The sequence below is a fragment of the Crinia signifera genome, chromosome 4 (genome assembly GCF_055691185.1).
Source record: "Crinia signifera chromosome 4, ASM5569118v1, whole genome shotgun sequence".
Classification (NCBI taxonomy): Eukaryota; Metazoa; Chordata; class Amphibia; order Anura; family Myobatrachidae; genus Crinia; species Crinia signifera.
Genome location: NC_139220.1, coordinates 261,823,739 through 261,843,680, shown reverse-complemented (window position 1 = coordinate 261,843,680; position 19,942 = coordinate 261,823,739). Strand labels below are relative to the sequence as shown.

The 19,942-nt window shown below is 42.4% G+C and overlaps 1 protein-coding gene across 1 annotated transcript in view; it reads left to right on the top strand.

The window, feature by feature from the left end:
* The window catches only part of RASGRF1 (Ras protein specific guanine nucleotide releasing factor 1), a 64,352-nt gene extending 48,880 nt beyond the window's left edge, over positions 1 to 15,472 (top strand). The window contains exons 18-27 of the mRNA XM_083184461.1: positions 1,031 to 1,137; positions 2,669 to 2,781; positions 4,009 to 4,069; positions 6,241 to 6,344; positions 6,700 to 6,784; positions 7,205 to 7,402; positions 7,563 to 7,642; positions 11,057 to 11,174; positions 13,120 to 13,188; positions 14,234 to 15,472. Of these exons, the coding sequence (XP_083040587.1) occupies positions 1,031 to 1,137; positions 2,669 to 2,781; positions 4,009 to 4,069; positions 6,241 to 6,344; positions 6,700 to 6,784; positions 7,205 to 7,402; positions 7,563 to 7,642; positions 11,057 to 11,174; positions 13,120 to 13,188; positions 14,234 to 14,326 (1,028 nt within the window). The 3' untranslated portion in view covers positions 14,327 to 15,472. The remainder of the gene's footprint in view (positions 1 to 1,030; positions 1,138 to 2,668; positions 2,782 to 4,008; positions 4,070 to 6,240; positions 6,345 to 6,699; positions 6,785 to 7,204; positions 7,403 to 7,562; positions 7,643 to 11,056; positions 11,175 to 13,119; positions 13,189 to 14,233) is intronic.
* Positions 15,473 to 19,942: the final 4,470 nt, after the last annotated feature.

The following is a 19,942-nucleotide window of genomic DNA, read 5'->3' as shown; positions in this document are numbered from 1 at the left end:
CAATAGCTCTTCTAGTGTTAAAAAACACCCAGGGCTAAATGTAATAGGGTGGGAGATTGAATACCCCCTTAGAATAAGCATTACTAAATGATTTTTGAAAGGAAAAGGATAATTAAGGTTTTACAAGTAAAATTATGAATACCTGAATGACTAGATGAGCTACTACAAAAAATAAGCAATGCATTCAATAGCTCTTCTAGTGTTAAAAAACTCCCAGGACTAAATGTAATAGGGTGGGAGAATCAGAAAGTGAGAGATTTTGGGAGCGTTTTCCCATTCTTTTAAAGTAGCAATCATTTACTCTGAAAAAACAGGTTGATTTTGCTGGGTTCCGGATGGGGTCCCGACAGTCGGGATCCCGACAGGCATTTACCCGTGCCCGGAAGTGGCTTAGTTGTGCTCACCATGCTGTCTGAGTTGGGCCAGTCGTGATCCCGACTGTCAGACCCCTGTACCACACCCGATTTTGCCATGTACATAGAAAAAAATAGGGTTGAAGTAACCTCCTACCATAAACAGATAATCAATATAAAACAATAGAACCAGCGCTTCCTACTAGGATAAGTATTTGATGTCCCAGGAGAAATATCCTTGATAATTTCAAATCTCCCTTGAGCTTAGGGTAGGAAAGCTAAGCTCATCTCTTCTATTGCACAGTTATATCTTTGTTGGTACAATCTGCACCATGAATTCCATTCTTCTCTGTTTTTGAGGTGAACCCAGGAAGTAAAGGACAATTAGGAGTCTTTGTACTACACACTTGCCGATGCCAGCACTAATGAAGAGGGGGGCAGATGGGGAAGTGACTGCAAACTATGTCCTCTGTAGTCCGTACATGCAGGACAATGAATGACATTGTTACTGACTCGCGAGTGCATGTTTTGTTGTACGATGATATCCTTAATGATATAGTTATTTTGCATATCAGTAACTTTTATCATCTAGTGTGTAGGCACCTTGATTCAAATACCTAAACAAATACCTAAACAATTGCATTTCTGGGGGTTTTTGTATATTTTGTGGGCTGCAGGTTTTCCTTCAGATCAAAGGAATGGAGACAAGGAATTTGTAATCAGAAGAGCAGCCACAAACCGTGTGCTCAATGTCCTGAGACACTGGGTGTCCAAACATGCTCAGGTACGCTCTGAACATTAAGCATTGAGGGGAAATTTACTTTTATACTTGAGATGCATTTGTTGTGTTGTGCTCAATAGTTTAGTGTTGTAAATCTTAATTAAATATATTGCACTGTTTGAGCTTGAGTGGTGCTCTGGCTCTGCCAGTTATAGCATTTACAGATGTGTCCTCATACCTCTTTGCTGCAGTCACGCCAAATACCCCCTTTTGGCATGCCAGGTCACATGAGAATGTAATAGCGTTGGCGTTGGGGGACTTTTTGCCACAATGTGTCCTAATCACAATACAATGCAAGTTTATTTTGATATATGACACTTTTGTGCAGCTGAGTCTCTTAATCTGTATACAAAGTAGCAGCTGCAGCATTTTTCCAATACTAGTTTATTATTAACAGTTTCTTATAGTTTCTTATATAGCGCACACATATTCCGCAGCGCTTTACAGATAATATTTGAACATTCACATCAGTCCCTGCCCCAGAGGAGCTTACAATCTATATTCTCTACCACATGTACACGCACACAGGATTAATTTTGTTGGGAGGAAACTGGATGACCCGGAGGAAACCCATGCAAGTACAGGGAGAATATACAAACTCCGCACAGTTAGGTCCATGGTGGGTATTGAACCCATGACCTCAGCGCCATGAGGCAGTAATGCTAACCATTACACCATCCGTACTGCACCAGTTCTATTCTGCTCCATATACAACTCAGTTAACACACAATATACAGGTGTCATATATCAAATTAACCAGCACAGTCTCCTCTTGCATAATATTTCAATGCTTTTTCAGCAAAAAGAAGATGCCCAACTTAAGAAGGGCTGTATGGGACCTGTCTACTCACATACACCAGGCATTTCGCAAAGCATTGCATATTGAGGCTGGATGAATGAGGACTGTAGGCAAAATTGTTCAATTAATCCTACAGATTTGTGCATATACATCTAGACTCCTTTCCCGTAAAGCAGGTGACAGGACTCTGTAGCACCAGGGTTGTTTATTTGTGATTCTTTTTTGTTAAATAATGTCTTATTTACAAAACGGCACATATTTGATGCACTAGCAGCGTCTTACGATTAAAATATGTGGCATGTCTTTATTAAATGCGTGACTGCCGCTGTATCTGCATACGAAATGCTACATTACACTGTTTTCCAGGAAAAACAATGCAGTGCTCCTTTGTTTTATGCAGATACGGCAGCAGTCACACATGTCACACATGCCATGTATCATTTTAATCAACAAAAGCCGCTAGTCTTGTGCGTCATATTCAATCCTTTTGCAAATAAGACGCTCTTTAATGGAAAAGTTGCATAAATAGCACCCGACTCTACAGATTCACAAGTGTTATGAATAACGCAACTTGTAACGCATGGAGAATAGATGTATGTCGATACATATGTATAATAATTAACAAAAAACTAAAATCCAGTTGCTTTAGTACTCAACGTGGTATGTTATAGCAACTGGACAAACATGGTTGTAATTACTTTTTCTGTGATAGTTTAATATATTCTATTTTGACAGGATTTTGAGACAAACCTACCGCTGAAGAACAAAGTCATTAGCTTTCTGGAGGAGGTTATCCACAACCCTGAGCTGCTAGCGCAGGAAAGGAAGGCTGCGGCCAATATTATTCGGTGAGATGTTCACAGTATATGACCGGTTTTCTCAGGCATAGCCCATTCCATTCATGCAGCTGTACAATATCCTTAAATTCTCACATTTAATGCTTTTAACATCACCGAAATGATTAGATCACTGATACCCTTTTCCAATAAAATCCCAGGTCAGATCAAGGATTTTTTACCCAGGATTTTGTCAGATTGGTAGGAGTAGCTAACACTGCTACTAGGAAGCAGAGGTGATAGCTCTCTCTCTCTCTCATTGGGGCTCTGAATTAGCCCCATTGTTATTAAATAACACCCCAATAATGACTCTTAAGGGTCCTGCTGCGGGATGGTGGCCGCACTGGCTGACTACACTGACTGTAGCGACTTGGATGTGTTGTGTATTGTGCTGATGTGTCCTCTTTCATACAATGCCTCTATTTATTGTTTTATAACCTTCTCCTTCTGTTTTGTGTTCTTTTTATTATATGTGCAATTTATTACATTTTTTAGTTGTATGTTTTTCTTTTCCTTACTGTATTCATGCATTTTGCTTTGAAGATGTGTGAGCAGCATGACTCGAGAGACCGGCAATAGTGACAGAATCTATATTTACATATACAACTACAAAATGGCTGCCATGTTTACGTTTTGTGTTGTTTTCTGTGCTTATATGGAAAATAAAAATATATAACACCCCAATAAGCATACCTGTAACCTGACATAGCTCTGTAGAAATACTGGCCCCTGTTCTCATTGCCTTGATGCCGAGCATCTGGGCATGTGCAGATGCTTGGTGCAAGCAGGCACGGCGAACTGCTAGTTGCTGTCCCATTCCCACCTAGCAGTGTGGATGGGGGGCGTGGGGCGGAGGTGACGGGCTGCACCCTTGGGAACGCCCAGCGTTTCATGGGCGTTCCCATGAAACCGCTGGGCGTTCCCATGCAAATGGCCCAGTGAAGTGGGTGCCAGGTGTGGGCAGCTGACGTCAGCGGATGTCAGCTGCCCACCCACTTCCTGCACAGGGCTCTCACAGAGGTAAGACACCAGAGAGGTGCCTTACCTCTGCGAGCGCTGGAGAAATCATTTGATAGTCGTTGACCATCGAATGATTTTTCCACTGCACCCAAGGCTGCGAATGGATGCTTATGCTAAACATCCATTCGCAGATGTGCGTGGAACTTGGTGTGCGGGGTCAACCAGAATAAGGGCCACTGTGTGTGTAAATTTACTAACCGGGTTTGTTTCTGTTGCCAGCACACTGACACAGGAGGACCCAGGAGATAGTCAGGTCACTCTGGAAGAGATTGAACACATGGTAAGCCTTGAAGTTTAAACATTAGAACAGTTTATTGTGATAGAGAGATTGAAGTCTCTGTACATACACCAGAGAAGCTGGTAATAATCCCATGTGACATGTCATGTGATATAACAGGGACTATTAATAACAAGGAATAGGGGGGTAGATTTATCAAACAGCGCTATGGGGCATATGCACTATCCCCGTGCGCTAAAGCAGGGGATAGCGCTTCCCCTCATCTATCAAACCCGCTGTGCGGGTGCTGTAACGGTGGCGCTATGGGGAAGGAGGGATAACGTTATATACGTTATCTAACTGGACGCCTGCCTAATATACCTTATTTAGTAAGTTGCTGGATGGCCGCACGCTCCTCTGTTTTTCGTATGTGCATATCGCCAGAATTATCTGGCGCTGCGGGTCTCTCCTGCTTTCTTCTTCGCCGCTTGCTGGTCTCCGGCATCTGCAAATTCAAACTGCGCATGCGCCGGGTACACAGCATCCCCAGCAAACATTACCCGGCGCATGTGCAGTTTGATTTGAATTTGAAGACGCCAGAGACCAGCAAGCGGGAAACTGCGCATACGCTGGGTACACAACGCGAGACCAAGGTATCCGGCGCATGCGCAGAAGACGCCGCCGGCTAGGATCTCAACATTCGTTATGGGAGGAAGCGTATCCCCGCAAGTCGGGGATAACGCACTCCCATAACGTGCGCACCGACAATGGTAAATTCAGGAGAAAGTCAGGTACACTTCACCACGATAAAGTGGTGAAGTGAACCTGCGTAAATAACGAACGAAATACCAACAATGATAAATCTACCCCAGAATGAGGCATCATTTTTTGTTGTACTGTGCAGCAGATAAGGGTTTTGTAAGTGTTTATTCCAGGTGCTTAGGTTATGGGGTGTATTCAATGCAGCCGGTGAGGGGGTTAAATGTCAGGGATCGCCAAAAACAAGCGATCCTCCCCATTTAACCCCGTGCTGGCCGCTCACCTTATTCAACGTTCCAGGGGAATCCTCGCTGTCACAGGACGGCGAGGATTCCCCCAAACAGGGAGGCAGGGAACCCGCTGCATTTAGCTGCGAGTCTTGCTGTTTAAATGTCCGCATGCGCCATTTCCCCCTCGCTCAGTTGAATACTGACCCTGTGAGTTGTCACAGCTCTCCCCCAGCATTGAATACTGCCCTATGTATTTACATAATATTGTTCCTTAAAGGAAATCTCTTGTGACATTTTTGGGCCAATCCTTTATGACCCCTGGTCCATTTAAATGGATATTATAAAAAATAAATATATATTTTGTAGACTTTATTGTGATGACAGACGTCATTCAAATTCCAGTGTCCATATAAATGTACAGAAATACTGTGAACATGTTTAGGCAGATGTTAGAATATCTAAATATCGAATTTGAATAAAATCACAATGATTTGTTTACAAGCTACAACGCTTTAGGTACTAACAACAAAAATGACCATTCCCTATGTTTTTTGGGTCACTTAGGACCTCTTTTCTCTACTTTACCAGTGCCATCACTGGGATTCACCGAAACACACGCAATGGGTCATAAAAGTTGAATCTTCACCAATTTTCTTCAGAATGCTAATGTGTAAATTCAGACTTTGTAGAAGACAATATCTTACATTGGGAGTTGCAGCCTCGGGTGGATTAGCTCCCAGACAATGTCTAGGTAGACAGTCAATAAATCCACAACAAACAGTTGCCAAACAAAATATCTGGTTCCCAGTCCTACATGCCAAGCTATTCCTGTTGCCAGATCTATGTATATGGATCCGTAACTCTCCTATGAGAACACGCATTGCGACCCCAGATGCATGCTACTCTGAATCAGGCACTTTTATAGCAGCAAGTGAAGTGAAAGATTTGCTAGAGGGAAGTGATTTTGGGGGGGAATTTATTTTTGTATTTGTTTCATTTAGATCAGGCACTGTCCAAACTATGGCCCTCCAGCTGTTGTGAAACTACAAGTCCCATCATGCCTTGCCACAGTTTTGCTATTAGGGAATGCTAAAACTATGGCAAGGCATGCTGGGAGGTGTATTTTCACAACAGCTGGAGGCCCAAAGTTTGGACATGCCTGATTTAGATGACAGATGACATTTATGAATAACTGATCACCCATAATGTGTGTATATTATATGTAGGGGTGCTTGTGCTTTGCAGGTGTTGAGCACTCCAGTGGACCCATTTGATTCTCTCTCTGCTCTGGAGATCGCAGAACAACTGACGTTATTAGATCATCTGATCTTCAAGAAGATCCCATATGAGTGAGTTAGTTATGGCTACAGTTAGTTTGCGCCACAATTTTGGACTCTAATATTAATTTGATTGCAGAAATTAATCTAACATGTTCTGTTAAACACAATGGGGAATTTCAGTATAGATTTAATTGTATGCCATTTTCTTTATATATTTTACTGACCCTATTATCCCCCATCACTTGATGATCCCAGTCATGAACACCTGACATCATCACCACCCTTCTCTCTTTTCACTAACAAGCTCGTTTCTTATTGTATTATCCCAAATAAGTTATTTGTAGGTTAGCCTCCATTGTTGGGGTTGTCCAGCTTAATGTATCCAGCTTTGGCAGATTGTCATTTACTTTTCCTTCCCCTACAGGGAATTTTTTGGTCAAGGTTGGATGAAAACAGACAAGAATGAAAGAACACCCTATATCATGGGCACAAGCACACACTTCAACCACGTGAGTCACTGTGGGGCTGGGGCTGTTATGTTTATACCATTGGCAGTAATCTAATAGTTAATGTTTGCTTTCACTGGTAGAAGGTCACATGACCTTATGAGCGGTTGCTTTAAAATGTTCCACTTTGCATAGAACAATCTTTATAGATAATAGTACTTAAACAAGTGCACAGATCTAACATGTTATGTGCAGTCACTGTTCGCGGGACAGGATTATACAGGGTTGTGTTCATGGGACAGGATTATACAGGGTTGCTGGGACTGGTGGTGGTGGTGCACCTTGATCATACTTTCTCAGTCTGTACACATGGCAGGAGTGCCATTTCTAGGAAAATGTACTGAGAACACAGGAGATGGACTGTAAGAAACAGCACGATAAGGTATTAATATTCTAACACTTCTGTGTATGGGGATGTGCCAGATGAGTAACCTGATTGCCACGGAGATCCTGCGGAGCGAGGAGCCAGGGATGCGCGGATGTACAATTGAGAAGTGGGTGGCAGTGGCTGATATCTGTCGCTGTCTACACAACTACAACGCTGTTCTGGAGATTACATCGTCACTGAATCGCAGTGCAATCTTTCGACTCAAGAGGACCTGGATCAAAGTGTCCAAACAGGTACTAAACTGCCCTTTTTCAGTGCCTGAACGGTAACATAATAAGATATGTGTATACAGTATGCATTTATATACTTGCAGTTTTGCCCTTTACTGATCTCTAAATCCTTTTTTTCCATAACTGTAAAGTACATAACACTCATTTTGATATACCTTCATAGACAAAGACCCTTATTGACCGTCTTCAGAAGTTAGTGTCTTCAGAAGGGCGATTTAAGAACTTGAGAGAGGCCTTGAAGAAGTAAGTTTTCACTTTAGTAAGGTATATTTGCTCAAATAGCTAGATCAGAGATATAAAGGTACAGTTGTGCTCATAAGTTTACATACCCTAGCAGAATGTGTGATTTTCTGGCCATTTGTCAGAGAATATGAATGATAACTCAAAAACTTTTCTTTCACTCATGGTTAGTGGTTAGGTGAAGCCATTTATTGTCAAACAGTTGTGTTTACTCTTTTTAAATTGTAATGACAACAGAAACGACCCAAATGACCCTGATCAAAAGTTTACATACCCTGGATATTTTGACCTTATAACATGCACACAAGTTGACACAAATGGGTTTAAATGGCTATTAAAGGTAACCATCATCACCTGTGATCTGTTTGCTTGTAATCAATGTGTGTTCATAAAAGGTCAGTGAATTTCTGGTTTCCTGAAAGACCCTTGCATCTTTCATCCAGTGCTGCACTGACGTGTCTGGATTCTGAGTCATGGGGAAAGCAAAAGAATTGTCAAAGGATCTGCGGGAAAAGGTAATTGAACTGTAAAGAACAGGAAAGGGATATAAAAAGATACCCAAGCAATTGAGAATGCCAATCAGCAGTGTTCAAACTCTAATTAAGAAGTGGAAAATTGGGGATTCTGTGGAAACCAAATCACGGTCAGGTAGACCAACAAAAATTTCAGCCACAACTGCCAGGAAAATTGTTCGGGACGCAAAGAAAAATCCACAAATAACTTCAGTTGAAATACAGGACTCTCTAAAAATAAGTGGTGTGGTTGTTTCAAGATGCACAATAAGGAGGCATTTGAAGAAAAATGGACTGCATGGTTGAGTTGCCAGAAGAAAGTCATTACTACTCAAATGCCACAAAGCATCCCACTGAATACTCCAAACAGCACAGAAACAAACAGCACAGAGACAAGCCTCAAAACTTCTGGAACAAAGTCATTTGGAGTGATGAGACCACAACCCCATAAACGTTAGATTTGGAGAGGAGTCAACAAGGCCTATGATGAAAGTTACACTATTCCTATTGTGAAACACGGAGGTGGATCGCTGATGTTTTCAGGATGTGTGAGCTACAAAGGCACTGGAAACTTGGCCAAAATTGATGGCAAGATGAATGCCGCATGTTATCAGAAAATACTGGAGGATAATTTGCACTCATCAGCCCGGAAGCTGCGCATGGGACGTACTTGGACTTTCCAACATGACAATCATCCAAAACACAAGGACAAGTCGACCTGTCATTGGCTACAGCAGAATAAAGTGAAGGTTCTGGAGTGGCCATCTCAGTCTCCTGACCTCAATATCATTGAGCCACTCTGGGGAGATCTTAAACATGCAGTTCATGCAAGACAGCCCAAGAATTTACAGGAACTGGAGGCTTTTTGCCAAGAAGAAAGGGCAGCTTTACCAATTGAGAAAATAAAGAGCCTCATCCACAACTACCACAATGACAGCTTGAAGTCTTTTGATGTTAAAGGGGCAATACACGGTATTAAGAACTGGGGTATGTAAACTTTTGATCAGGGTCATTTGGGTAGTTTATGATTTAAAAAGAGTAAACACAGTTGTTTGACAATAAATGGCTTCAGCCAACCACTAAATTTGTATCTAACATACAATGTAATGCAGAAAAAAAACATCACAGTAAAGCTGCGTACATACTACACACATTTTTTTAACGATATGCACAATAACGATATCATTAAGAATATTTTTGTGCATATCTTCTTGTGTGTATGCACTATATAATTTAAAATGCACACTCCCACGGGTCGATACCAATGCCCATAGTAACCAATCAGATTCTACTTATTTATTTAGCATTTCTAAAAGATAATAGATATAGAGGGGTATTGAATCCCGGGTCACGACTCGTTCCATCTTTACAGCCGTGACCCTGGCCCTTTTCGTTCTGCTCGACCGCAAATCAGAAGGCGGGATTCAATGTCCCACCTGCCCAGCACCGAAAAGGGGGCATGTCCACGAGAAACAACCGTAGATCGTCGAGATAAGGCCGTGAGCTTGACAATCCGTGGCCGTTCTCGTCAAAATGGGCCAGACAGCTTTTAAAGTCAGGTCCATTCTGCAGAGATGCCTGTTCAATGCTGGTGGGAAAGACAGCATTGAATAGGCACCTGACGCTATTTCCCCCGTCGGAAATTGGAGATTGAATACCCCCATAATCTGATTGGTTGTTATTGCCAACATCCCATCTTTAATAGAACTCCCATTTTAATCCTCCCATATTGCAAAGTTAAGTACCATTTTCAATATGTGGGCAGTATGAAATGCATGGGTACACTTAGCTCTCATTAGTTACATCTTGCTCTTATTAATCATCAGCTCCCACCTCTTGAACATTGTTATCATATCGCATCTGTTAAACAAAATTCTGTTCTGCACTTGGGCACAGAATCAGATGGATTACTGCGTGTAACCCACATTCAGCAAAGAGCATGCCAATCCACCCAGCTCTTCCTATCGTAAGGAACAAACATTGGCTCCTTTGCAGTCCCTACCATCTTTACATGCACAGAAACAGGAGAAATAATAAATATTTTATATAAAGATTGGCTGGCCACATAAACAAAAATCATTACAGAACCACATTTTTTTTTCATTTTCATAAACAGTGTACATTATAATCATTACCATTCCCAGCACTGCAGTTCTCCTAGAACTCTTGTGTATACCAGATTATTATGTATTGTTTATTAACAGTTTCTTATATAGCGCATACATATTATCATCATTTAGTAGTGATTTGTAATTATTATTATTATAATTTTATTTATAAGGCGCCACAGGTGTTTCGCAGCGCCGTACAAAGGAACAGTACAGGGAGACAAAACTTGGCATAACATTGAATAAATAACAAAAATAGAGTACAAATAAAAAGTGCCACAGTTCAATACACATTACAGCTTAAATATAAGTAGTGAGGACTCAATCAACATACTATAAGAGGCTTGAGGCCAATGATGGAGATGAGTATGTGGACGAAGATAAGTGTTTGAGTATAGGAGAGCTGTGAGTGAAATGATATTGGGTACACTGTAATTCTCAGTGATGATTGTAGCCAACACATTACTCCTATACTGTCATCTGATGCTTGGTAGAAATTGTATTCTGGACTGACATTGTATACACTATTTAATTATATCATAATAAGTCTTGTTATGCATTATATGTTGTGTACATTGTATATACTTCAGGCCTGATACAGAGTTGCACCTAATACTGATGTTCACAGAGTTGAGCTATTTTGTTGCTGGGGCATTCATATTCCTAAAACCTCCCATGGCCAAGAGTGTAACCGATACTGTGTGTCATCCTACTGCAGAGTGAACAGACTTCATTTACCTTTATTACATTATACATGAGGATTGTTGTTTTACCTTGTGTTCCCTTTTACCCTGCAGCTGTGACCCTCCCTGTGTTCCTTACCTGGGGATGTACCTGACTGATCTGGCATTTATAGAGGAGGGTACCCCAAATTATACCGAAGATGGACTGGTCAATTTCTCAAAGATGAGAATGGTGAGATATACAAGTACACTGATAGATGCAATTCTAACAGTTTGGGGTGAATTTACTAAACAGTGAGTTCTCACAGTCGCCATCATCACTGACTGTGGGTCTACCGTGTACTGTAGGTGGAGGTGGCGGAGTGCTGGAGATTTGGTTGCACACCCAGTACTCCACAGTTTCCCTCACTCAGTCTGTGCTCAGAATCTCCTCAGGAGAGTCTGTGGGGACTCCAACTGGATCCAAACCTGCCCCTTAGGCCGTAGGAGGTGGGATTGGTCCCCTCCCGAGTGCATGTTTGCATTCAGACAGTCTGCTATTTTCCTGTAACAGCTACTTCATAGTTCACCATAGAGACTCCGTGTCTGGCCACCGCACTTCCTCCGCTGTCCTCTTCTTTTCCTTGGGTTCTGTTAGTAGTTAAACTAACGGAGGGACCTGATGTGGTTATATCATCTTAGTTATATATCTATGGTCCGGATTCTGGTTTGCTCAGTCAGCTGCAAACATCAATTGACAGTCTTATCTTTTTACTGTCTAGCTTCCATCTTAGATCTTCCAGATTTTATTCAAACCTCTTTTGTTGTACTGAAGCCACACGGTTTTGGACATCCCATACTAAATCTGTGATAGCAAGCATGGAGAAAGAAGAATGTCAAGTTTCTTTGGACATTCAGCACGCTTATTTACACATCCCCGTTCTGAGTACTCCATCGATTCTCCCTTCATCTTGCGATTCAGGACTCCTGTTCCCCTTTAGTCTTTTCTCCAACCCAGTTATTCACCAAACTGATGACAATAATGACTGCTTATCTTAGACTAATGGGAGTAACGATCTTCCCCTATCATAGTGATCTCCTTCCAAACATCCTGTCTATGGACATTCTCCACTCCAATGTATTGGAAGCTAAATATGACCAAGTCACAAAGACTGCTGTTCATGAGGATAGTGGGCATGATTCAGACCTGATTACACGGCTGTGAATTCACACAGCGGATGGTTATCGATAAACTGCGATTTAGTCTTGCTACTATTTCTATTCCCAAGCCGTTCGCAACGTGATTGACAGGGAGCAGGCGTCTGGGGTGGTTACCGCTTGTTTCATGGGAGTGCCAAGAAAAACACTAGGCGTGTCATAAAAAAATGCAGGGAGTGTCCAGGAAAACGCAGGTGTCACCAAGCATTTTAGGGGAGGGTGTGTGACATCAGTAATAGGCTGGATATGCCTGTATTCATCGCAGCCCCCGAGTAAGTCTCTGATGACTCTGAGCAGTGGAAGAATCATTCAATGCTGAGCCTCTTGAAGGGTTTTGGACATATTTGCTCGGCTGCAGAGTCTTCGCTAGGCATACACCTGAATTTGTAAGGTGGGATTTCAGGGCGGCGTCTACCTGATTGCTGGCCGCCGCACATTCACGGCCGTGCGCTAAGGTCTGAATTACCCCCGTTATTTGAGCTTACATTGCAGAGATGTTTGGGCAATTCAGCCAATAATTAAATGGTTTCTTGGGAAATGGGCGGCTTTCATCTACTTGAGCATGACTCAATATCAGTTACAGTTAGTGGGCGGGGTGAACTGTTTACAGGAAGATCAGTCAGTGGCTTGTGATTTGCCCTCCTGTGATTGCTGGCCCACCCTGTTTTTTTTTTACTGCTACATGCTGTTTTTTTTCCAGGAGCTAGGAGTAAAGGCACCTTTAGTAAAAATAAATAAATACTGATACTACAGATTAAATGATGGCGAACATAAGGTCACACAAATCAGATATTACCGGCATACTTCGTTTTCTCTAGAAAGCAGTTTAGGTCGGGTTTTATGTGTTTTTGCAGTTATGTATTGAGATTTGAGTGCACCTCTGGGTAGCCTCTGTGCTACCTAACATTAAATTGGACTTGCTTATACTGTTGGCATTATTAGTCTAGAACACAATTTCTTGGTTTATCGTTTGATTTTAGATTTCACATATAATTCGGGAGATTAGGCAATTTCAGCAGACATCCTACAAGATAGACCATCAGCCTAAGGTAAGACTACAAGTCCACCAATATTATATTGTCTATTTTGCCTAAAATCTATACTATTATCACAATGGTGTAATGGGGGTGTAGCTGTTATCACAGCAGGATATTGCTAGCATACATTTTGATGTGATTACGTATACACTTTATGTGTTTCTTCTTTATCAGCTCTTTATAGTTCAATACAATGCCAATGTAGCATTCTGGCTGATGCTGTGGAGCACTGAGGCTCCTTACAAATCAATTGCTAGAACTCTGTATAATTGTCTTTCAACTATGCATTGTAGAATTTATAGTAATGGGGACGTGCCTGTACCCATATATTGCTATAAAAAGGCATTCCACCCCCCTTTGTGCAACTACCCATACACTTATTATTTTTAATATAATTAAGGGGCCCATTCAGACCTGTTCAAACAGGTCCGAATTCAGCCCCATCCTGCAGACCCCCTGATTGACAGGCAGAAGGCATTCTGTGGTGGACACCCGGCGTTTCATGGGCGTTCCCAGAAAACGGTGGGCACACCCATAGAAATGCTAGGCGTGCCCCTGCGAACACAGGCATTCCCCGGCCTGCTGACGTATAACGTCAAATGATATCAGCTCCCACCCCCAATTCGCTGTAGAACGGGCAGCAGAAAAGTAAGTCCTAGAACTAAACAGAGTAATACAAAGACAGACATAGAGGTAGGAAGGCCCTGCGCGCAATTTTACAATCTGTAGGGAAATAGACAATGATACACAAGGGTAGTTATTATCTGTTGCATAAAGGTCCAGCCATATTGAAAAGATTCTTGTTGTGTTGTTTTATATGAACACACAGCAATGTTGGCCAGGGGTTAGCTGGATGCAACAGAGAAGAGAAAAAACATGTGAGGATATGTTGACTGCATAGAGTATTGGGTAGGACAGCTTATGGCGGTTATGTGGGCAATTTGATAAGCTTGCCTGAAGAGGTGAATTTTCAGGGAACGCTTCAAGGTTTAGAGACTGGAGGAGAGTCTTATTGTGGTAACACTTTACAAACTGTATTCCTTACTGTTTCTTGCAGGTCACACAGTATCTCTTGGACTCCTCAGGAGTGCTGGATGAAGAGGGTCTTTATGAAGCTTCTCTCCGTCTAGAACCTAAACTCCCCACCTGAATTTTTGCTGCACACCACCTGCCTGTATCATATTGTACAGACCCCCCACGCCTCTCGCTAGACCCCATTATGCAGGGGTCACCATGCAGGGGCAGAGATGTCTGTGTCTCCATCTATCCCAAACACCCAACTGCTCCTATGGGATGCCCCACAAATGCCCCCACACCCAGTTTTCCCCAAAGACACCCCTAGAAAGAGTGCACAGGGTGGAGACTGAGATACCTCTCACCAGGAGCACTATCCTAGCGCACACCAGGCTGTGCTGGCAATGACTGAAGAGTTGCCGCTGCCTCCTATTGACTGTAAATGTAAGAACTAAGCAATGTGTTGATGTGCAGCAGTTCCCCCACTACAACAGCGGTCACCTCCTTCACCACCATGCTAGCACGGAGGGGTTCATGGTTCTGTGAGTGTTTCAGGGAGAGGTTTTAAGAGTGAACTCTATGCCAGAGGAGGTAATAGTGAACTATAAAGCAGAAGAAGGTAAAGTATAATGCTCCACATATTTTAATGTAGGGAACAAAAAGTGATACTATTCTACACCAGGAGAAAAGGGCACATTCATAACATCAATGTAAAAGAGTAAAGCTTTGCAAAACAGAACCAGTCCAATGAAATGATCAGCCTCTGATGCCCCAGAGTGGCAGTGTCCACAAAACGCTTTGCAAATTGTGGGCTCTACTTCAGCTTTGTCTGCATTACTTTGAGCAGTAATATGTGTCCATGGCTACAAAATGAACTAACCAGAAAATGCACAAATTATTTATTTACGTAAGAAGTACAAAAGCCTGAAACTAAAAAAGCTGATACATTATAGTGTAATGACTGCTATAAAGGCTGGGGATTCACTGCTTTATTGCAAGGGTGTCATCGCAACATAGGGACTTACAGCAGTAGGATCATGGGGAATGTTGCAAAAGGAACAAGTCCGGCAGTGTAAGGCGTAGGCCTGTTGTTGCTATTGTAGGCTGGTTTGGGGATAATGTCCACAAACTGGCCACATGAATGAGTTATGCAGGGGGGAGGTTCAGCGGTGGGTTTTGAGAAAAATTTGCAGCTACATTTTGGTTTCTTTATTTTTTGTACTATAAAGTGTTTCCTGATTACCTCTCGCTAATAAATCTTTTATCTCAGGGTTACCACCAATCAAGCCTACTGATTGATATGTTCTGTTTGTGAATGAAGATGAAAGCACAAAAAAAAAAAATCACTGTCTGTAGTAGTCGAAAATGACCATAACAAATGTAGTTAAAGTTCATTTATAAACAAATACAAAATATACTTAACCTAATATGAATATAGTCTTAGTCAAAGAATATAGCAAAACATGATTAAATTTAAAGGACCATTAACTATCAAATGCAATTTGACTTTATAAAGTTGTGGAGAACATTTCTAAATGTATATACAAAAGCTATAGGACCTTACAGGGATTGAAAATAGGCCACACACATGTAGCCAGATTGAATGAGATCTGGGTGTTTGGTATTCAGGTCAAGGACCTGGGTTGCATTAGGGACCTTATTCATGTCCGTTCGTTGGCCCGCGTGCCTTCACACGGGGTCAATGTTTGCTCTTTGCGCATTTCTGCTCATGTGCATGCGCAGGGTGAGTGCACCCACTGTACCCATCTTTGCAGGTGGGGGGTGCCAGGTTGGCTCATTAGCATATGGTAACGCTCAGCATTTCATGGGCGTTCCCATGAGAACACTGGGCGTTCTCATGCTAATGGGGCCGTGACGGACATGCAGGGGCGGCCAGTTGACATTAACAGATGTCAGCTGCCCGCCCACTTTCCCGTCGAGCGTACACGCATATGAAAGGTTTCTCAGAGCAACCTTAAATATGCATGCACCTTCCACATCTTTCGATGGTTGGCAACCATAGAAAGATGTGGGAGGTTCCCAGGGGCATGTGAATGGATGTTTATGTAAAACATCCATTCGCAGCCAGTGCGAACGTACGCGCCTTGCAGGCGTACCACCATTCGCAAAGAGGGATCTCGTTCACTCACAAGGATGCGAATTCGCATCTGAGCGAATGAACCAGAATACCCCCCTAGGAGCGGTCAGTCATGCATGAGCAGATATTGGATGTGTCTTGCTAGCTTAAGGTCAGTAAGCCAGTAGGGAACCTTTTTGAGCATAACATGACTCATTAGTAGAATATAACTTTGCAATTAGGCACTGTACATAACTAAATGGCCTTAAATTTAAAATGTAGTGTAATAAGAGAGGGAATAATTCTCCTTTCCCCAAAAGTGTTATTGTTTTTGTTTAGCTGAGAAGCCATGAGGTCCACATCATTTGTCCACAATCAGTTGAAAAACCTCCACAGGATGGACTGTGTGAAGACTGAGAAAGTCTGCTTCCCAATTTTTCATTCCTGGACTGTGAACCGCTAATATTACCGGTAACCAATTCTCATCCCAACGTAGGTTATGAGAAACCTCCGCCAAGACCCAAAAAAATGTGAGTTCCGCCCTGCTTGTTTATATAAGCTACCCTGGGATAGGGGTAACGCAATATCCGAATGGCCTTGGACCCTCCAAGTCCAAAATGTAAGCCCTGGACACCACTCCTTTCACTCAGAGATTTGGAGATCTTGGAACTAAAGAAGACAGGCTCCCACCACCGGAGGGGAGATGTGGGGCCCAAATGAGTCATTCTGTTTGGGAGTAGGCTTTCTTGAAGCTGCAGCAACTCGAAACTTCCTGTGCTGGAAAACTTGGAGGATCCACGAAAGGAAAGAAATCTACCTGTCATCAGGTGACTAAAAGACCAAAAACTAGGTGGTTGTTTCTTTGGAGGTAAGACTGGAAGGTAGGGACTCTTGCCTCTTGTATCATGGGTAATGATTTTTGTTAGTTCTGAGCCGAATAGTAGCTCACCCTCAAACGGTACTTCTTCTAGGGTTCCCTTTCGACTCAGGATCTGCATCCCAAGATCTCAACTAGAGAGCTCTTATGGATGAGATAGCCAAAGCCGAGATTCTCGACTGCATCCAATAATGCTCTACCAATGTTAATATGACTGGCAAATTTCCCTCTGACTCAAGACGTTAGTCAAGCTGTGCAGACCAGGCTTCAATGGCCTTGTTGACCCATGCCATAGCCAATATTGGATGAAGAGAAGCACCTGCAAAAGCAAAATTGATTTTAATAAACCTTCACATTTTCTATCAGTGTGATCTTTTAAGAACACAGACTGTACCGTGGGTATAACGGTAGCTTTAGTCTAGCAACCGTAGCATCTACTCTAGGGGGTATTTCCCAAATCTCAGAATCATACTCAGAAAATAGGTAAAGATATCAGGTTTTAGCCAAGCTTCTTTGAAAGGTTTGTCAAAATGGGAAAACGGGGGAAAACTGAAAATGTCTTTTTCTTTTATGCTTGTACAAGGCACCACTTGTATCCGCCGTCTCCACCTCCTGCAGATGGTCTGACAAACTGATTCTATTAAATCCTTAATCCCAGGATTTGAATGAGAGTCTTCTTCCCATTTAGAGATATCTTCACACTACTTTTCCTCAAGTACCCCCTCCTGGCATGAATCTCGATCTTCCTGTTCCGACACCTGTAACAATGAAGTGGGTAATGTACACTTTTTGGAAGAAGTGCCAGTTAAATTTTATCCATAGATGCAGTCATTTTAGAAAAAACATTGTTCCATTTTGCAAGCTGAAGACAGCTCATCCATAAACTATGAAGTCTGGGTTGGGGTAATAGCACCACTTTGAGACTGAGAATCCACTTTCCTAGACAAATCTGTAATAGACAGGGCCATGGCTTTTGCCCACTCAGGCCACTTCTGCTGCAGAGCCTCCCAGCGGTCCACACCAGTGACAGCATCACCTGCCTTGCAAAGCGAACCTAGGCCCTTATTCAGATCTGATCGCAGTAGAAATTTGTTCTCAAAATGGGCAAAACCTGTGTACTGTAGGGCGGGTCAGATGTAACATCTATAGAGAGAGTTAGATTTGTGAGAGTTATTTTGTTTCAATGCAGGGTAAATACTGGCTGCATTATTTTTACACTGCAATTTAGATTTCAGTTTAAACACACCCGCCCAAATCTAACTCTCTCTGCACATGTTACATCTGCCCCAAATGCAGTGCACATGGTTTTGCCCATTTTGAGAACAAATTTGTACTTCGATCAGAGCTGAATAAGGGCCCTAGTTCCATCCAACCCTTGGGAAGCTTACAGTCACATTTTGAACATGCATAAAATAACGCAGATGAAGAAGCTGCTTGAGGTAAAAATCCCCTTAATCTACAATAAACACTCCCACCAGCACTAAGAAAGGGGTTAAGTCAGGGGTTCCCAAACTTTTTTGAATCACGGCACCCTAGAGCATCAAAATGTTTTCAAGGCACCCCTAGGCCAAATGTTTCTTATTGAGAAATTCAGGAAAAAAAGATAAAAGTAAGTGCATTGTGTTTATATGTCACAGTTATCTGGTGAGGGGCAGGGTTTGCTCCTGTTTGTCCACATACTGTATGTTATGATTGGCAGCCACTAGCACTGCTTTTGCCTGTTACATTGCACATAACTAATATGAATTGATCCTGGTCCAACAACCCAAGGCACCCCTGTAAGTGTCCTGAGGCACCCCAGGGTGCCGAGGCACACAGTTTGGGAACCACTGGGTTAAGTACACAACTCTGAGGTAAAAAAAATCCCCTTAATTGCATTAACAACTCCAAATAGGCATTACAATATTAAAACAGGTAACAATCCTATGGCATAATTACTATTATCAGCCACTATGAGGAGCCTGAAACTAATCTGATAATTGCAGTGTCCGCTTAAAATGGCACCCAGCTGCAGTGATACTACTCAAGAACAGTCTGAAGGCGATTCCTGCTTCTTGGGGGCACCTCTGAAATGGTGGCTGCAGGCTCCTTAATGGCGCTGACCAATGATAACAGTGGTTGCTGTACAGACAGCAAGTGCCAGGAAATAGCTCAGCTATGTAGGTGCAGCTACAGTGGTTCCCAGATGACTCCTTAAACCGCTCAGGTTCTGAAGCGCAATAAAACTGTAAAAAGAACAAATCTTTCAGTCTAACTAGTTGGTGCCTACTCTTAGGCACTAAAAGAAAAGAATGAGCTCCAAAATGTTGGCTTGTAGTTGCCTAAACCTAATCCCTCCCTCGCCCCCTGCAGCCTAACTCTAAATCCTCCCACTAGTGTCTAACCCTAACCACCCCTTTCCCTGGGCACCCGCTAGCTAGCCCCGGGATAATAACCGCATCCTTTTGTTGCAATGACAACACTGAGAATGTTGATTGATACAGTATGTTATCATAGTTAAAAGGTTAACAAATGAACATATGATAAATATTAACATGGACAAAATGTTGCCCTTTGCCATGTTTAGGGGTTAGGGATACTTCAAAAATAGTTGTTGTCATTGTGACCATGATGACGACATGGTAAATGTTGGTATATGTGAACATGTTAAGCGTTTTTCACACCGATGCATTTTTTGGAGTAATTGGATTCCTCCCTTAGCGTGTTTGAACTGATTTTTTTACATTCCCAAGTCATTTACTGCTTTTATAGTCTTGGTTCACCAAGAAACAACAAAGTTTCACTCTACTGAAGTCACC